The 15346-nt window shown below is 36.4% G+C and overlaps 1 protein-coding gene across 1 annotated transcript in view; it reads left to right on the top strand.

The window, feature by feature from the left end:
* The first annotated feature begins 8538 nt into the window (after window positions 1–8538).
* Window positions 8539–15346, top strand: part of Adarb2 (adenosine deaminase RNA specific B2 (inactive)) — a 548969-nt gene continuing 542161 nt past the window's right edge. The window contains exon 1 of the mRNA XM_051194782.1: window positions 8539–8715. Coding sequence (XP_051050739.1) covers window positions 8616–8715 — 100 coding nt within the window. The 5' untranslated portion in view covers window positions 8539–8615. The remainder of the gene's footprint in view (window positions 8716–15346) is intronic.

Raw genomic sequence — 15346 nt, 5'->3', positions numbered from 1 at the left:
TATGGCTAAGAACTGCAAATACGAAGCAGGAGAAAGCATGGTAATTGCTGAAAGGTTTCCCCATGCTCTAAAAAAGACCATTTCATTCTCAGAAAATGTTCAAGAAAAAAACCTAGCATACCTAGAAAAATTATAAAGTCAAAGGACTGGAACTCTAAATATGTCCTATGGAAACCATTGTGTCCATTTAAACCTAAATTGAGATAAATGGTTTAATAGAAAATTGCAATAAGCTTTATTTCTGTCATTCTGAAACATGAAGGAGAAGCCTGTGAATATATCCAATCATACTTGCCTCTGTGTCTTTGTAGTATGATTCTTACACTGTCTTCACTGTGCTTTACTTACTGCTTCTGTGACTGTAGTACTTATATGGTCACAGTACATTGTACTTACAAAGGTGAATGGGATGCAGGTTATTTTCCTGATACACAATAGTGCTTGAATAAAGACTGCTCATTATGGAATTCAGAATTATTTTTTTCAGAGCACTTTTTTATTTTTAATATGTTTTCTTATTTTACATATCCATCCAAGTTCCCTCTACCTCCCATCCTCCTATAACTCCCCACAGACCCCCATCCCATCCCCCATCCACTCCCCAAGAAGAGTGAGGCCTTCAATGAGGGATTATCAAAGTCTGTCAAATCATATGGAGTAGGGTCTAGGCCCTCCCCTGTGTCTCTAGGCTAAAAGACTATTCCTCCATTGGAGAATGGGCTCTGGAATTCATTCCCACACTAGGGATACATCCTGATCCTATTGTCAGAGGAATCATATACTTCCCAGGCCTCCTAACTGAGATCAATGTTCAGGGGTCTGGGTTAGTCTTATGCTGGTTTCCCAGTTATCAGTCTGGGACCATGAACTCCTGTTGTACAGGTCAGCTGTTTCTGTGGTTTTCTGTGGTTTTGACCCCATTGTTCATCACTTCTCCCTCTCTGCAAGTGGGGAATCCAGAATTTTGATAAGTAAAAGAACAATGTACATTTTGTGGAACTTGGATACATGGCTTGAAATTGTATCTTTAATGAACATGTGATAGCAAAAATTATTGCATGAGTTAGTATTAAAAAATAATCTTTACTCTTTGAAAAGTTTATATATAAAATTTGAATATAAATTAAATACATACACATGTATATGTGTTTATAGAATTTTGTTCATATCCTCCTCCAGCTTCCCCCAAGACAATTCATAAAATGTCTGCCTCCCTACTTCCTGTCTTTAAAATAACTTCTGAGAATGGCATCACTGTCTACAATGATCTGTTATAGTTCAATGACATCGTTCATGTCTGAGATTACCCTTTCTGATGATCACATTTACTCAGATAAGGGATAGTATTGTGTTTTCTATATGAAAGTTTAGCACTCCTGCTGTGATGGCTAATTTTATTCAAATGTACTCTCAGAAATACCAGATAGAGTGGAGGCACCTGTAATGAGGTATTCTTGTTGATACTCTAGGAAGACAGTCAGGTGCCGATCCCAGGGTGGATGAATAGCCAATTGCTATTTTTATTCTCATTGAGAATCCACATCTATATGCCCTCTAGTATTCCCATAGTTTTCCAACTGTCTCTTGTTACACAACATATGATTAATACTGCAAACATTTAGATATTAGAGCCATAACTATCCAAAAAATTGCCATTCTAGCTGTTTAAACAATGTGACAAGCATTTGTCCATCCATCTCTCTGGCAACAATCAGAAACCAAAGTAAGGGATGGAAAAATGAATAAACTATTGTGTTAAAATTTTATAATACATACATGTTAAGCATGTATACATGCACACAAACATGTATGATGGGGACAAAAAAACTTACTGAAACAAAAGCATGCACACATTGTGACTCAGATAAAGGGAAATGGAAGAAAACCAGAAGTGAACTGTTTAGATTTTAAAAAACAGAATAGAAATAGAAACAAAACCATTACATCAGCTAATTTTAATTTAAATGACAGAATGTATTCTTGACAATCTCCATCCCTTTCTTTCAAATTATTACATTGATTAACACCCAAATCCATTAATTCCATCTGTGTTTTGTTTCTTTCTTTTCTTGCTGCTGTCACAGAGCACTCTGGCAATATGACATCATTCATTTTGAAAATCACTGGTTTCTAAGAAAAGATCTGGAAAGTACAGGAGGAAAAATATTAACCCCTGGAATTGTATCCCTTTAAGACAAAGAGATACCTATGGTAAGCTGCAGTTGCATACCTTCAAATGATGGTAATTATTATTCTTAAATAGAACATTGAGATTTCATATTTCAGAAGCTAGCAACCAAGAGCATTTTAAATGTAAATGTAAGTAATTGAATTTATCTTGAATGGGAAATATTATTTCATGTCATTATTTCTCATATCCTGTGCAAATATTTAGTAGTAAAATACTATATTTGACTCTATCAGAAGGTCACAGTTGCCATAAAACAGTGACTCTGCACATTGTCCCTATAGCTGACAGAGCCATCTCAAAAATGGCCTGAACCTGAGGAAAGAAATAGCATCAGCTGTTACAATTAACCCTGAAGAAAGATTGACTCCTCAGGGTCACCCATGGTGCACAGGCCTTAGGCCCTGCAATCTCTGGCAATGGGAATCTGCTCACCAGTATGTCTTGGTGTTTTAAACGCTTTTTATCATGAGGGTAGCAGTTAAAATCAATGCCCCATGTGCCACAAGAAGACAGCAAGCATGGTATTTTACTTTATAGTTTCAGGGTCCATTCACAAACAGTTCTACATTCTTTTTCCTATTTAATCTATGTAACAATTCTGATGTCATTTTCATTCATTCTATAGATGGAGTCAATGATTTTCACAACATAGTAGACACAGAACACAGACAAAGGGAATCTAAGGTTTGACTCTGTAATTATAAATGTAGATGCTTTTTTGTTTTATTTCTTGTAGGATCTCATATACCCCAGGATGGTCTCCTACTTGTTATGTAGCCCAGGATAGCCTTCAACTCCCTATCATTTGTCTTCCATGTTTGCAATAGTTGAGTACATGCACTTGCTACCACATATGATTTATACAGTCCTGGGTATCTAGCCTTGATTCTAATGCATGTAAGGCAAGCCATCTACTAACCATATAATAAACTCATTGTTTTTCTTCTTCTGTATTTTCTTAGCAATGATAGATTCAACTTTAATGGAGAATTCAAGTATTTTTTTTCCTTAAAGATAGAAAACCTACATAAGCAAATTAAAACCTGTATGCTTTTTATCAAGAAAAATCCTACATGAATTACTTTATCTGAAAATTTCATTTTGATTACTTTAACTTTAAAAAATGAAGTTCACAAATCTGGTCCACACCATGTTCACTCCAAAAATTTCAAAGAATGCACTTGGTGTTCCCAAACCATAGGCCTGTCTGGGAGAAAAGAATCTAAAAACAAAAGGGAAAAAGCAGTTTTCGTAGTTGCATGAAGTAGAGAGCATTTTCACATTCAAGGTTCTTCCCTGCTCCCCAGGACCTCTCCACTAAGCCTCATCTCACCAGCCTGCTTCCACACCCTTTGACGGGAATGTGAATAAGAATGCATTTGATACAGCGGCTGTTAGCACAAAATATCATTCTGAGATATTTTCTGGTCTCATGCCCGAGTTCTTTGATGTGAGTTATTTAAATTTAAGAACAATGGCAGAAGATGAAAGAGTAAAATAGCCCTCTTCTACTGTGTCTCTGTTTGTAAAAATAATAACTTAATATCATGTATGATGATATAGTGAGTCAGCAAACACAAATATCTCCAGGGAAACCTTTGTTCTGATATTTCCCACCTAGTGAAATTTTCTGATGGGGAGAGAATATTAAACAAAATCCTAAGCAAGTCATATCTGTTTATATTGGTGTTCCTATTTGTATTCGCAAACCAATAAGAAATCAAGTTAACTATATTTTTAAGTGAACAGTTTAGAAATGCAAACATTATCATGAATTGTAGAATCACTCTGGATGTTCATCAGTGGATCAATGGATAAAGGAAACAGCACATGAATTTCTTTTTCTATCTATACATACATATATAGATAGATAGATAGATTAGATAAATAGATACATAGATAGATAGATGATACAGATACAGATGGATAGATGGAGTTGTGCCCACCATAAACTTATTTTATTGTAAAAAAATGTGTAGAACTGGAGATGATCTTATTACGTGAAAGAAGCTAGGCTGATAAAGAGAAATATTATACATTACAGAAATGTCTATTTGTAATGTGAAAATGGAAAGGAAATGGTGGATCAAGAAAGGAAAGTAACAGAAAATGTGCAATGATCAAAGTACATCACAAATATACACACATATAAACATATATATATATATATATGACAATATCATAATGATGTTTTCATTTTCATTTTGTTCAGTTCACATATGCTAATAAAAATTAATAAACAAAAGGATCAAAGCCCTTGTGAGATTGTACACTAATAGAGGAGTCCAAAGGAAAACCATTCATAATGGAAATTAGAAGACTTGAAGTTGTTGCATATACATCATCTGTACTTCATGAATTATATTCCTTGATTGTCTTACTAACAAGAATTCAAGTTCATGTCAGTTGTGAGAGTACGTATAATTCTGATACATGTTCATTTTGCATATTGGAATAGTCTATGCATGTCTTGGATCATTGATGTTTTCTCTGTCCACACTGTATGTTTATTCTGAGGAAAGACAAGGATATCTGGATGTGTGAGAGTAATAAATGTAAGCCAGGGATCTTTATGCTACTACTTTTAAGGTGCTGGGATAAAAACCATACACCACTGCCACCACCACCCAGCTAAAAGATTTTTTGTTTGTTTTTCACTTGTTTATTTGTTTATTAAGTTTACTGAATTAACTGGTCTCAGACTCTAGAGTAAAATTCCGTATTGCATTATGATTAAAACATCAAGGCTATGGTATAAGCATGTCTTCTGACCTTGCAAACATCCATATGAATTTTATCATGTTTCTTATTTTCTCCAAGCCTCAGTCTCCTCATCTTTAAAATGAGCTTTGTTTCAATTCTGCTTTACAACATGTGTTGCTTGAATTCAGTGAGATTCATAGTAATACCTAAACCTTTCCTGTTTTTTGGAAATCATGATGCAACATGCAAAAAGAATAATCTTCTCTGGGGTCAGAGTTTTGCATTGGTGAGTTGGGAACATGATTTTAGCTGTTGTGGCATAAACTTTAAAGAAATTGTCAAAATTTGACCAGCCTGGTTTCTCTTTGGAAGCCCCTTTGATAGTTCGACACAGGACACATCAGTGATGGCCCCTGATGGGCAATGGATTGAGCCTGGCTCTTGATCCTAAAGCCTCTTCCAGCTGCTCTTCATCATCTCCGACTGCCAAGCTATGCTCAAGTGATCCAGGGAAAAGACAAAAAGCAAAAGGACTCATCAGAAGAGTGGCAGACTGTCAACACTGCTCACTTTAAGCCCTGCTGGCAATAACAAACTGAAACATACAAGAGACAATGGTTGTGTGTAAATACTCCCCCATCATAAACCACTTCTGCTTCTAGTATGGAAACATTCATTTTTAAAATCCCATTCTCTCTAGAGGACTAAGTATACCATCTATGGGGCATTATCACACACAAAAACGACAAAATAGAGCAAAGGGAAATATCTCTGTACAATAATATTGCATAAATTATGCAAAAAATAAACTGAGAAACTTCAAGAAAAGTAAACATTTGCCAAGATTTGACTAATTGATGATACTTAAATCAAAATCTTAACTGTTTACATTCATATTTTAGCCATGTTATTCCCTCTCACCAAAACCGTGTGTGTGTGTGTGTGTGTGTGTGTGTGTGTGTGTGTGTGTGTGTGTTCAAGGTTCTTTGCTATGCTTCCCTTACTTACTGTCCTAGTAAAGTAAGAGTCAGTATGTATGATTCTCAGAGGTATCATGTTGGTGTGGTTATGGGCCTATGAGAGAGTCATTAATAAATTCCTATAATTAAGTATCAGTGGCTCATCTGTGTGTAGCTTTATCTAAAAGAACTTCCCTTTGTGACTCTATCTGGTGACAGCTTTTCTGCAGGCACACAAGTAGGACAATATTGGATTAAGTCAGGCATTCTGTATGGAGCACAGATGTTTAACAGGTAAAGTTGCACAGCTGTACTTCTGACTACAGTTAAAACTCTCAAACCTTTACAAGGTTGAGGAAATGGCACTCCTTCTGACATTTGTCCTCATTCCCTTGGGACACAGATGTGCCAAGGAAATAACTTCTACAACTAAGGTCAACTTAGGTCTTCTCAGTTACACTCCATAGTTTTCACCTTTGATCTTATAAGCACTGTACTACACTAGCTAATTAGCATTATTAATGTGCTTTTTTTTCCTCCATGTTTCCTTCATGATACATTTATTTAGTCCATCACAGAACAGTCTCTGAGCCTAGAGCATAAGTGGTTTGTGTTTCACTTGTTTTTTGTTTATTTTGCTTTTATCTGATGTATCGTTATTAACCACAGTGTCTGCTCTGCTTGAAGAACACCAGAAAGTCTATATGTTATAGGAATTCTCACTGAACTTCCACAAAAATCTCAGCCTCTTATACTATAGGTTGCATGAGAATGCCATGTACTTTCTCAACACTCAGGAGAAACCATCAGTGGCACTAGGCAGTGATATTGCTAGAGGGGAGTTGTTGAACCCAGGCCAAACTGGAGAAGCAGGTTTGACTGCAGCATTCCTTTTAAAATGACTCAGGAGGTCAAATAGCCTCAAAAGGAAAAATAGCACAAGTTCTCTATTTCAAAGGCCCACCTTGTAGGAGTCTCTTGAAATTATCCACTGTATAAAGTTAATAGTCACAGATTGATTATTATCTGCTAGTTATTGCCTATACTGATTGGAGAGTGTGAATGGCCCCACTAAGGGGCTGTGGTTGCTATCCTGTGTCACAGATGAGGAAACTGAGGCACTATTTAGGTAAATGACTGTGGATCATAACAGTACAGTTTGAAATTGGCTGTCTCTATCATCAATGAAAGCAAAGTGAGGATTGGTCAACTCACTAATGCAGCAATCCATGGACATCCTAATTACATCCAATGTTCCTTGGGAGAATTATTCCTTATACAAGATAAATAATGTGGAAATACCAAGGCCCATAATGAGCTTGAGAAAAGATGGGTATGTAAAATAAGATTGTTTCTAAATTAAATAAAAATATATAAAATAAAAAAGCAGGAAATAATTTTCACATCTTCCTGTAAACTCATCCTACCAAATTTTAGATTGAATGTTTATCAAACCAATTTAATGGTGATTAATAATTTATGAGATTTAAATACAAGAAGTCATGATGTTTGCTGGATTATTTTCCTTTTTAAGTCTTATGTCAGAATTCAATGTTCTGGAAATCAATTCTTGAAACCTAGAATATCCTTGAAAATAGAATTTTTACCATCATTGCAATTTCTAGTCCACTTCTTCAATATTCCATTCTGTATATAAATGTTACAATTGCCATGGGATTCTCTCTCTCTCTCTCTCTCTCTCTCTCTCTCTCTCTCTCTCTCTCTCTCCTTTTCTTCCTCCCCTCTTCACTCCTAACTTGTCTCTCATGTAATTTTTCCATCAGTGGATAAAACAGCACGGGAATTCCCTCTCTATAAAATTCAGATGAAACCCTAACACTTGTTTGCATGCATTTTCCTTTTTCTAAAGAACAGCCTAGGGATATGAAAAGAAGGTAGAGTAGGAAACCAGGAGAACAAATCTTCAAACAGACAGATACACAGTCTCTGAGTAAACAATTCATAAACAGCCTGTCTCTTTAGCAGATACAAGTCTGACTGAGGTCCTGAACAAGAAGAGCTCCTTCCCGCTCCAGACAATGAGTATCTTAATATGCTAACTAGTTAAACTGCTGGGTTTGAGAAATTGGTCCTTGCGTCTTTTGAGCATATCAAGTGGTCCCAGTGAGAATCTCTGACATCCCAGGATAGTCACCTTCCTGTAAATTGCACCGTTGGACTTCTCCCAGTAAAACCAGTTCGGTGTGGTTGTGACTACCTCCGAAGCCTCTTTTCTTCCAGCCTGTCCTGGGCGGCTCCATCCATCCAAATGGGAGCTGAGTTTGCAAGCTACCAGAGGCAGTGGAGCTGGTGCTGCTGATGTCAGAGCCAGAAGACAGTTGTGATTGGATCTAATTAGACTTTGCGGCAGCAAATAGACGAGCTCCCTGCGTGATTGGCTTTAAAGTGGATGGTGCCAAACAACTCGCAGAGGCGCAAAAGTAGCAGCCCTGCTTTGGGAGCCCAGAGGAGGAGGAGAGAGCTCCAGGGCGCCTAGGACGCGCGGGAGAATCTTTCCCCCAGCTTTCTGCCTAAGGAAGGGCTCAGCTTTCCAGCGCACATCCGAGGCTTTCAGCTCATCCAGAGCCAAGTGACGGGACAACTAGAGAGAAGGTGCTTGCTGGTATATCCTGTCCTAAAAAGTGAGACTGCTCCTTGATTTTCAAAGCCAGAAATACTCGCTGCGGCCGCGACCACAGCAGCAAGAATAAAAAAGGGGAAATTGATTAAGGACCGGCTCCTCTCTGATTCTCGCGACTGGCATGGCATCTGTCCTAGGGAGCGGCAGAGGATCTGGAGGGCTAAGCAGTCAACTCAAATGCAAGTCCAAGAGGAGGAGAAGGAGGAGGTCCAAGAGGAAAGGTAAGAAGCTCTCCGTGCGTGCGCTCTGGTGCCCGCTGCAACTCTCCCCCTTGTCTCCCCTTGTCCTTCCTGCGATCTCTGTGGCCTTTTGTAGGTTCTGCTCCTCACCTTCACTTCAGGGTGTTTCTGGGATGTCCACACTGAGTAGGGCACTTGTGAGTTCAAACCTTTTTGTAAATCGCTAGGGATCTTTCCCCAAGCCCGGAGGGTAGAGCAAGAGAGCCAGACGCTCAGCGGAAGATGTTTGGCAGGAGACACTGGGAAGGAAACTGAGAGGGCTGAGCAGAGGAGCATCCACCCTCTGATGCTTGTATTCTGGGTACCACCGTCCCTACTGGATACCCAAGGCTGGCTGGCACTTAGACACTCTTGGAGCCGACAGTATCACAGGGTGCCAAAAGAAACACTCACTTAAGCCAACACACATAAAAATGAGAGAATGAGCTCTTGCTCCACCTCCTCCTATCCAAATTGTCTCAGAGGAAAAAGAGGGTAAAACCCTGGCAATCTCCTTCCTAAATTGACTGGATTTATTTATTTATTTATTTATTTATTTATTTATTTATTTATTTATTTATAACTCAATGAGCTATCTCGTGGTCATGTAAACACTGGCATAGACAAAGAGGACAGTGTATGCCCTTGCAGAAATCACTGCCAGGAAAGAAATAAACGCTGTGTCTTAATGGTAGGAAAAGAAAGAAAATTAAATCTCACAAACCAAAAAAGAGAGACAACCGGATGGCAGGTTGCAGCTGATGAACTCGAGCTGTGTCTTATTACTGATAGTGTTGAAATTGGGCTGTACAGAACTTAGTCAATGTCACCACAAGTGCAGGGATTCCACACGAGGGTTTGTATCAAATTAGCAGTTCCACCATCATGATAGGCGGTGCCCTAGAATGCATTTTAGCCCGTGTGCGTTCCACGGAAGGTTTGAAAGGTACCAGAGCTGTCCTTTCCTTTTCAGAGAGGGACTTGACTGTGAGTTGGTGCAAGTTCAGTGCTTTTACCAGTATTGAAAAGGTAGTTTGGTTTCCTTTTAGTTTTTAAAGTGTTTGTAGAGATATGCAGAGCAGACACAACTTAAATGAGTTGGAATTTTTTGTTTTCATGCAGGATACATTGTGAGACGTGGTGGTGGTTGTACTAACCCTTCAAGAATCTCTTTCTATAGCCTCAGATAAGTTTCTGCTTGATTGTTTCCTAAGTGCTGTCTAGCAGTCCCTGAGTCCAATAGGATTTCCAATAACACAAACTTACCAAACATAAATGTCAGAAGCAAACAGTCCTCGATTATGATCACACATAAGACACCTGAGAGCAAAGGAGATCTGACACCTGCCTTTAATTATTTCAGAACCTATGATTTCACAAGTGGGCTGATTTTATGATTGTATTTCAGTTCTCAGACAGCTCAAATGTATTTGAGGTTCACCTAGTTATTTAAAAATATTTTTAAATTGACTTAACTGATTTTTTCTAAAGCTACATGATACTAGAAATGACATAAATATTAGGAAAACCATGGCTTTCAGCAGTTCAACAATGAATGCCACTTTTAAAAGAAGTAAAGAAAAAATTGTCTTTCTACTTCAGGTGTTTGTGTTTCCTGATATTTTTATAATCGGTTTAGGTATTTAGAACAAAGCAATTGAAACAATATTTATTGTAACACAGTCTATAGAAATGTAAGCCAAAGAGAATTCTTCCTTCGTTTGCCTTACCATGAAGTGTAAGACATATTACTTAGAAATCATTCTGGAGGGAAATAAAAAGAAACCTGAGAGAGTCTCCATTTACTATAAACTGAACCATGGCAAACCAATATAATAAAAATTACAGCAAATATTTGTACTCTTCGTACCTTTGACTATAGTAACTCTCCAAATTTTCATAACAAAGGCAGAAGGTTAAATCATATACCTGTTTCTATTATGTGTAGACCTGTGTATCAGTGGCTTTTTCTCTATCACCTGCCCAAAGCTATTGTGGTGGGACAGTCAAATGAAAGTATTAAATATCTGCTTTTACTGGCAAAGTTAATAATGGAGCTATGCATGACCAAAATAAAGGCTAGCATACTCAGTCATAGAACAGAGTAAATAATTATTTTACTTCTCCCAAAGAAAAGAAGTTTATTTGACAAACGCACATTTCTTCTACTCCATAAAGAGCAAAGATGCCTTTAAATCTTATCTTAATCATGTATTTTCACCAAGATGGGATAGCTTCAAATTTTAAGCCTTCCAACATGAAAAATCACATATGTATGGGAGACAGTTCAGGAATATTGGGATGTTATTGATATTAATAATATGTTAAACTATTCTTACAAATTAACAAATGTAATTATGATAAATGCATGTGTGCATGTATGTTCCCAGCTCACCTATCAGTCAGGCTTCAGTTTTTAAAGTGCATCAGCTCATTCAGTTGGTCAGTGTGTCAAAGACTCTTTATTTTCTATGTGTAGCCTTGAAAAGTATCTTTTGTACAGTATGCTTTTTATGATCCAACAGTCTATGTTTTGAACTGAAACATTAACTACAGCTTAACTATGGTAATGATGGAATATGATTATTGGTAAATGCAATCAATCCATCATCTTGGAAACAGGGTCCTTTCTTTCATAGAGTAGGTTTCTGTAACAATACCACTTATAAAGTAATACATATTTTTAAATATTCAAAAACCAAAGAAAAACTTAGTCACAGAATATTACACCCATGGTTACCTAGCAGAAGCCCACAGTCTCTGCCAGGTAAACCTTAAAGAAAATTCTTTTACTAGACCTCCCTACTCACAATCTCACTTTTCATTTTATTAATTCCTTGTATTATTCACCTTTGCATGTTATCTGTGGGTGGTGTTTTAGTTAGGATTTCCTTTAGAAATCATTTGTAAGTGGTTTATACTGTCTAGACAAATGGGAAATGTGAGCATCTTACTTTTATATGAGACATCAAAAATCAAAATAAAAGTACATGAGAAAGACAGGCAAAGCATCTGATTTTTGTACATGCGTAAAAATAGGGCCTGAACCAATTTGATAAGTGAAATATAGCATTTTATTCTCCTTTGATGTCATTAGAGACTTTTGGAAAACAATGGTAGCACAAGTAGTTATGAAGGCTACTACCTGTCATCATTAACTACCCATATAGTATTGCCTACAATAGTACAGGGAGAGAACAAAAAGATTGCACTTTATTTTATAGTTCTTGGTAGAACTATACAGTGTGTTCATAAACAATTTCACCTATTGTTTCTTTTATAAAAGATAATTCTCCTTGTATTAGAAAATAACTGAAAAATATTTCAAAAGAATCAATTTTAACCAAAAAAAAAAAATGTTAAGATTAAATGTTTTTGCTGTTGTTGTTAGCAGCAGGTAGTCTAACGGGAAGACCTCTTCAAAACTAGTGCAGTAATTTTAAGTCACTTAAAATTTAATTCCTAACCATAGACTGTCAGGATAATATATTTAGTAATCTCATAAATACACCTTAACATTCTCATTTATTAAAATGGTGTATATTTACTGTGTTGTGTATCTGCTTTTCTTTTTTGTTGCTGTTGTTAATGTATTTCCCACAAAGAGCCCAAACTTTGTCTTAAAATTCATTTTTCAAATAAAATATTTAAATATATAGCCCATTATTATATCAAATGTAAAAACAACTGAGAATTTAAAACAAAATATCTCTTTTAACATGGACCTATTTGAAAAGATTCCGAACTGGTACCCATTCAAGGTAAACTGAAGGGCACAGTTCAGAGTGAAGTATATCCATCTTCCATCAACTAGGAAGGGACTTTGGGGAAGTATCTAAGTGGTATGCAAACACTCATTTGACTGGTCAACTGAGTTGAGCCTTGGCACATAATGTGTCATTCTTTGGAGCATTTGACAATGAAACTTGTCTTGAAATTGAGCTATTGTTCTAGGGTGGTTTAGGGTGCAGGTCTTTAGGTGACTGGGAGTGAATTTTGGAAGCAACACCACAAGGCAGATCTAGGAAAGTAAATTGGGAATCTCAGCAAGGTGGTGAGGAGCGGAGCAGCCTGAGAATGTTGTGAAATGCAAATAAAAAGTTGGCAAAGGGGACATAGTAAGTGGAGCAGATGGATAGCAGACACCAGCTTGTTGTGAAATGAAATTCCATGAAAAATTAATGAAATAGAAAGATTGCGCATTGGATGAGGGTGCAGCGGCTGTGTTGCTTTCTATCCCCTGCCATGTGGCTGTCATCTCGGCGGGTAAAAGACAGCCCATCTACACCACTGGCTCTTATCTTGCGCGCTGACAGCTCAAGAGGAAGGACTGGATTGGAGGATAAAAATCAAATTGATTAAACCAACCGTTAGTCAGGATCTAATTGCATGAGATGTTTCTTCCCTTTTTCTCTCTTTTTAAAATTTTTATTAGTGTTTCTGGTTTCTAGTGACCCATGTAATAACAGTAATTTGAGATTTCTTCAAGGACATTAGATATGATGAATGAACTTGAATTTAGAATAAAAGTGTGAGATTCATGTATCCATATCTAAATAGAGGCAATAGGGTTATTGCCAAAAAGCCATCTCAGAATAGTGTTACATAAGGAAATGGACAGTGAGTGAGAGACTATATTTTATGAAACACAGAAAGGTAAACATGTTCTGAAAGCATTGTGTTTAATTAAAAACCCATGTGTGAATATATGTATGTTACTCTGTGTGTATATGTATGTGTATTGCTATGTATACGTGTGTGTCTAAACAGCAAAGACTAGAAACACTGAATCAGTTTTATACCTGTCTGTATCTTTTTTGAAAAATTATAGAAAATGTAAGTCTGTGGGTTTTTTTTAATAACAGAAACAGTTTAGAAATACCTAAGAATGAAAAAAATGTATTTGACTCTGTCATTTATAAATTTTATTTCTAAACAGATGTTGCTATAACCAATCTGGGTGCTAATGATTTGCGAACATTTTCAAACTGGCAGTTTTTCTTATCATGAACAAGATATTAAAAGCACTTAACCAGTTTGAAAAAATTAATCAAATTCCAAGTGAGCCATGAAAATCATGAATGTCCTTTACAAAATAGTCCAACTATTGAACATTAATATTTTCCATGTGGTTCTATGTGAGCACAAAATAATTGAAAAAATAAAAGCCTGAGAAAATAAAAGAGACACAGCAGTGCACATTGGCTGATCGTGTCACAATCCTGATTCTTGCTGCTTGGGGTTTGTAGATAACATGAATCTAAACTAACCCCTATTTTTCAATTAAATGATTTCCTTTTCTCAGAGGAATATATTCTGTAAATTCTTGATTGTGTAAATATAATTGCTTATTTATAGCTGCAATATATTATAACTCACTTAATGTGCCAATATCAAATAGAGATAAATGTTCTTCAAAATGAGAATAAATCAGGAAAAGTTCCTTTTCAATTTTGAATAGACATAATTTGGATAGGTTCTTGTGAGACCTTGGGAAGCAGACATAAAAAGGTGCCTTTAGACTTTGCAAAATCCAGGACAGAGCTGTGTTTCAACTTGTATCCCTTGCTAGCTTGGTAGCAAGGCATCCTCGTTTAGTTGTTAAGGTTCAGGTTTCCTCTGTTTTTATTTTACTTAGAAGGAAAGACCGTCAAGGGCCGTTGCATCTGGCTGCTTGGATGGTTGTAAGCAAAGTCGAAAGCACAGCTCTCAGCTCTAAACCTGCAGATGAAAATGTGTGAGTGAATCCAGCTTCCCAGGAATCAACACCCAAGCAGTAGCCACTTAGGAGCTGATTTGTTTGCCTTTTAAAGGAATTTTAGTTTTTCAGAAATGAATCTGGTCACTGGCAGAGACAACAGACTTTCTTTTCTGGAGAATTATGTATATTATTCTAAAGAGTTAATCGGAATCACCTGGGTCCTCTCAAATCATGCTGGATGTTTAGTTATCTTTTATTTTAGTTATAGGTATTGAATATAAAAGGCAGTAACATAATTTCATTTTATTCTTTTATTGATTGTGAAGGAATTCCATTTGGATCTGGCTTCTGGATAGAAAATAGCTAGTAATTGCTTCTTTTGTTATAAAATGTAAATGTATTAGAATTTGTTATCACCTGTACTAAATTATAAAACTGCCAGATAGTTAATGCTACTTTTAAATTTTCAAAATAGCAAACATGTTATATAAATTTTATATTTATATGAAAGACATTAAAATAATATTATACTCTAGTAAGAAATTATGTCTGATAAATGAAGCCTTCCTATAAACAAAGAAAAGTAGTATTTATTTTTAAATTTGAAAGGATATACAATATAAATACCTGGGTAACTTTATACTTAAATATCTTAAAGGTAAGAATTAAAAGCTTTTCTTGAGCTCTGTATAGTTCAAATCATGAGACTGGGGGTAGATCTGCCAGTCTGCTTCCAGAGTAAAAGGACAATTAGAGCAGTCAGGTTTGCTTAACTGCTAATTCATTCCAGTGTGAATATTCATCTAAAATCCCCCTACACCTTGAAAAAGCAAAACCTCCTGCAGATGAGAAAGGAAGATCTGTAACATGAATACAAAGATTCAGTGGTGCAGGTGTTATTTTTAGTGTAATAACCTGCTTCTTACATTAGTG

Source organism: Phodopus roborovskii, unplaced genomic scaffold, assembly GCF_943737965.1.
Source record: "Phodopus roborovskii unplaced genomic scaffold, PHOROB, whole genome shotgun sequence".
In the NCBI taxonomy this organism is placed as follows: Eukaryota; Metazoa; Chordata; class Mammalia; order Rodentia; family Cricetidae; genus Phodopus; species Phodopus roborovskii.
The sequence above is the reverse complement of the archived record's forward strand: the minus strand, read 5'-3'. Positions and strand labels throughout refer to the sequence as shown.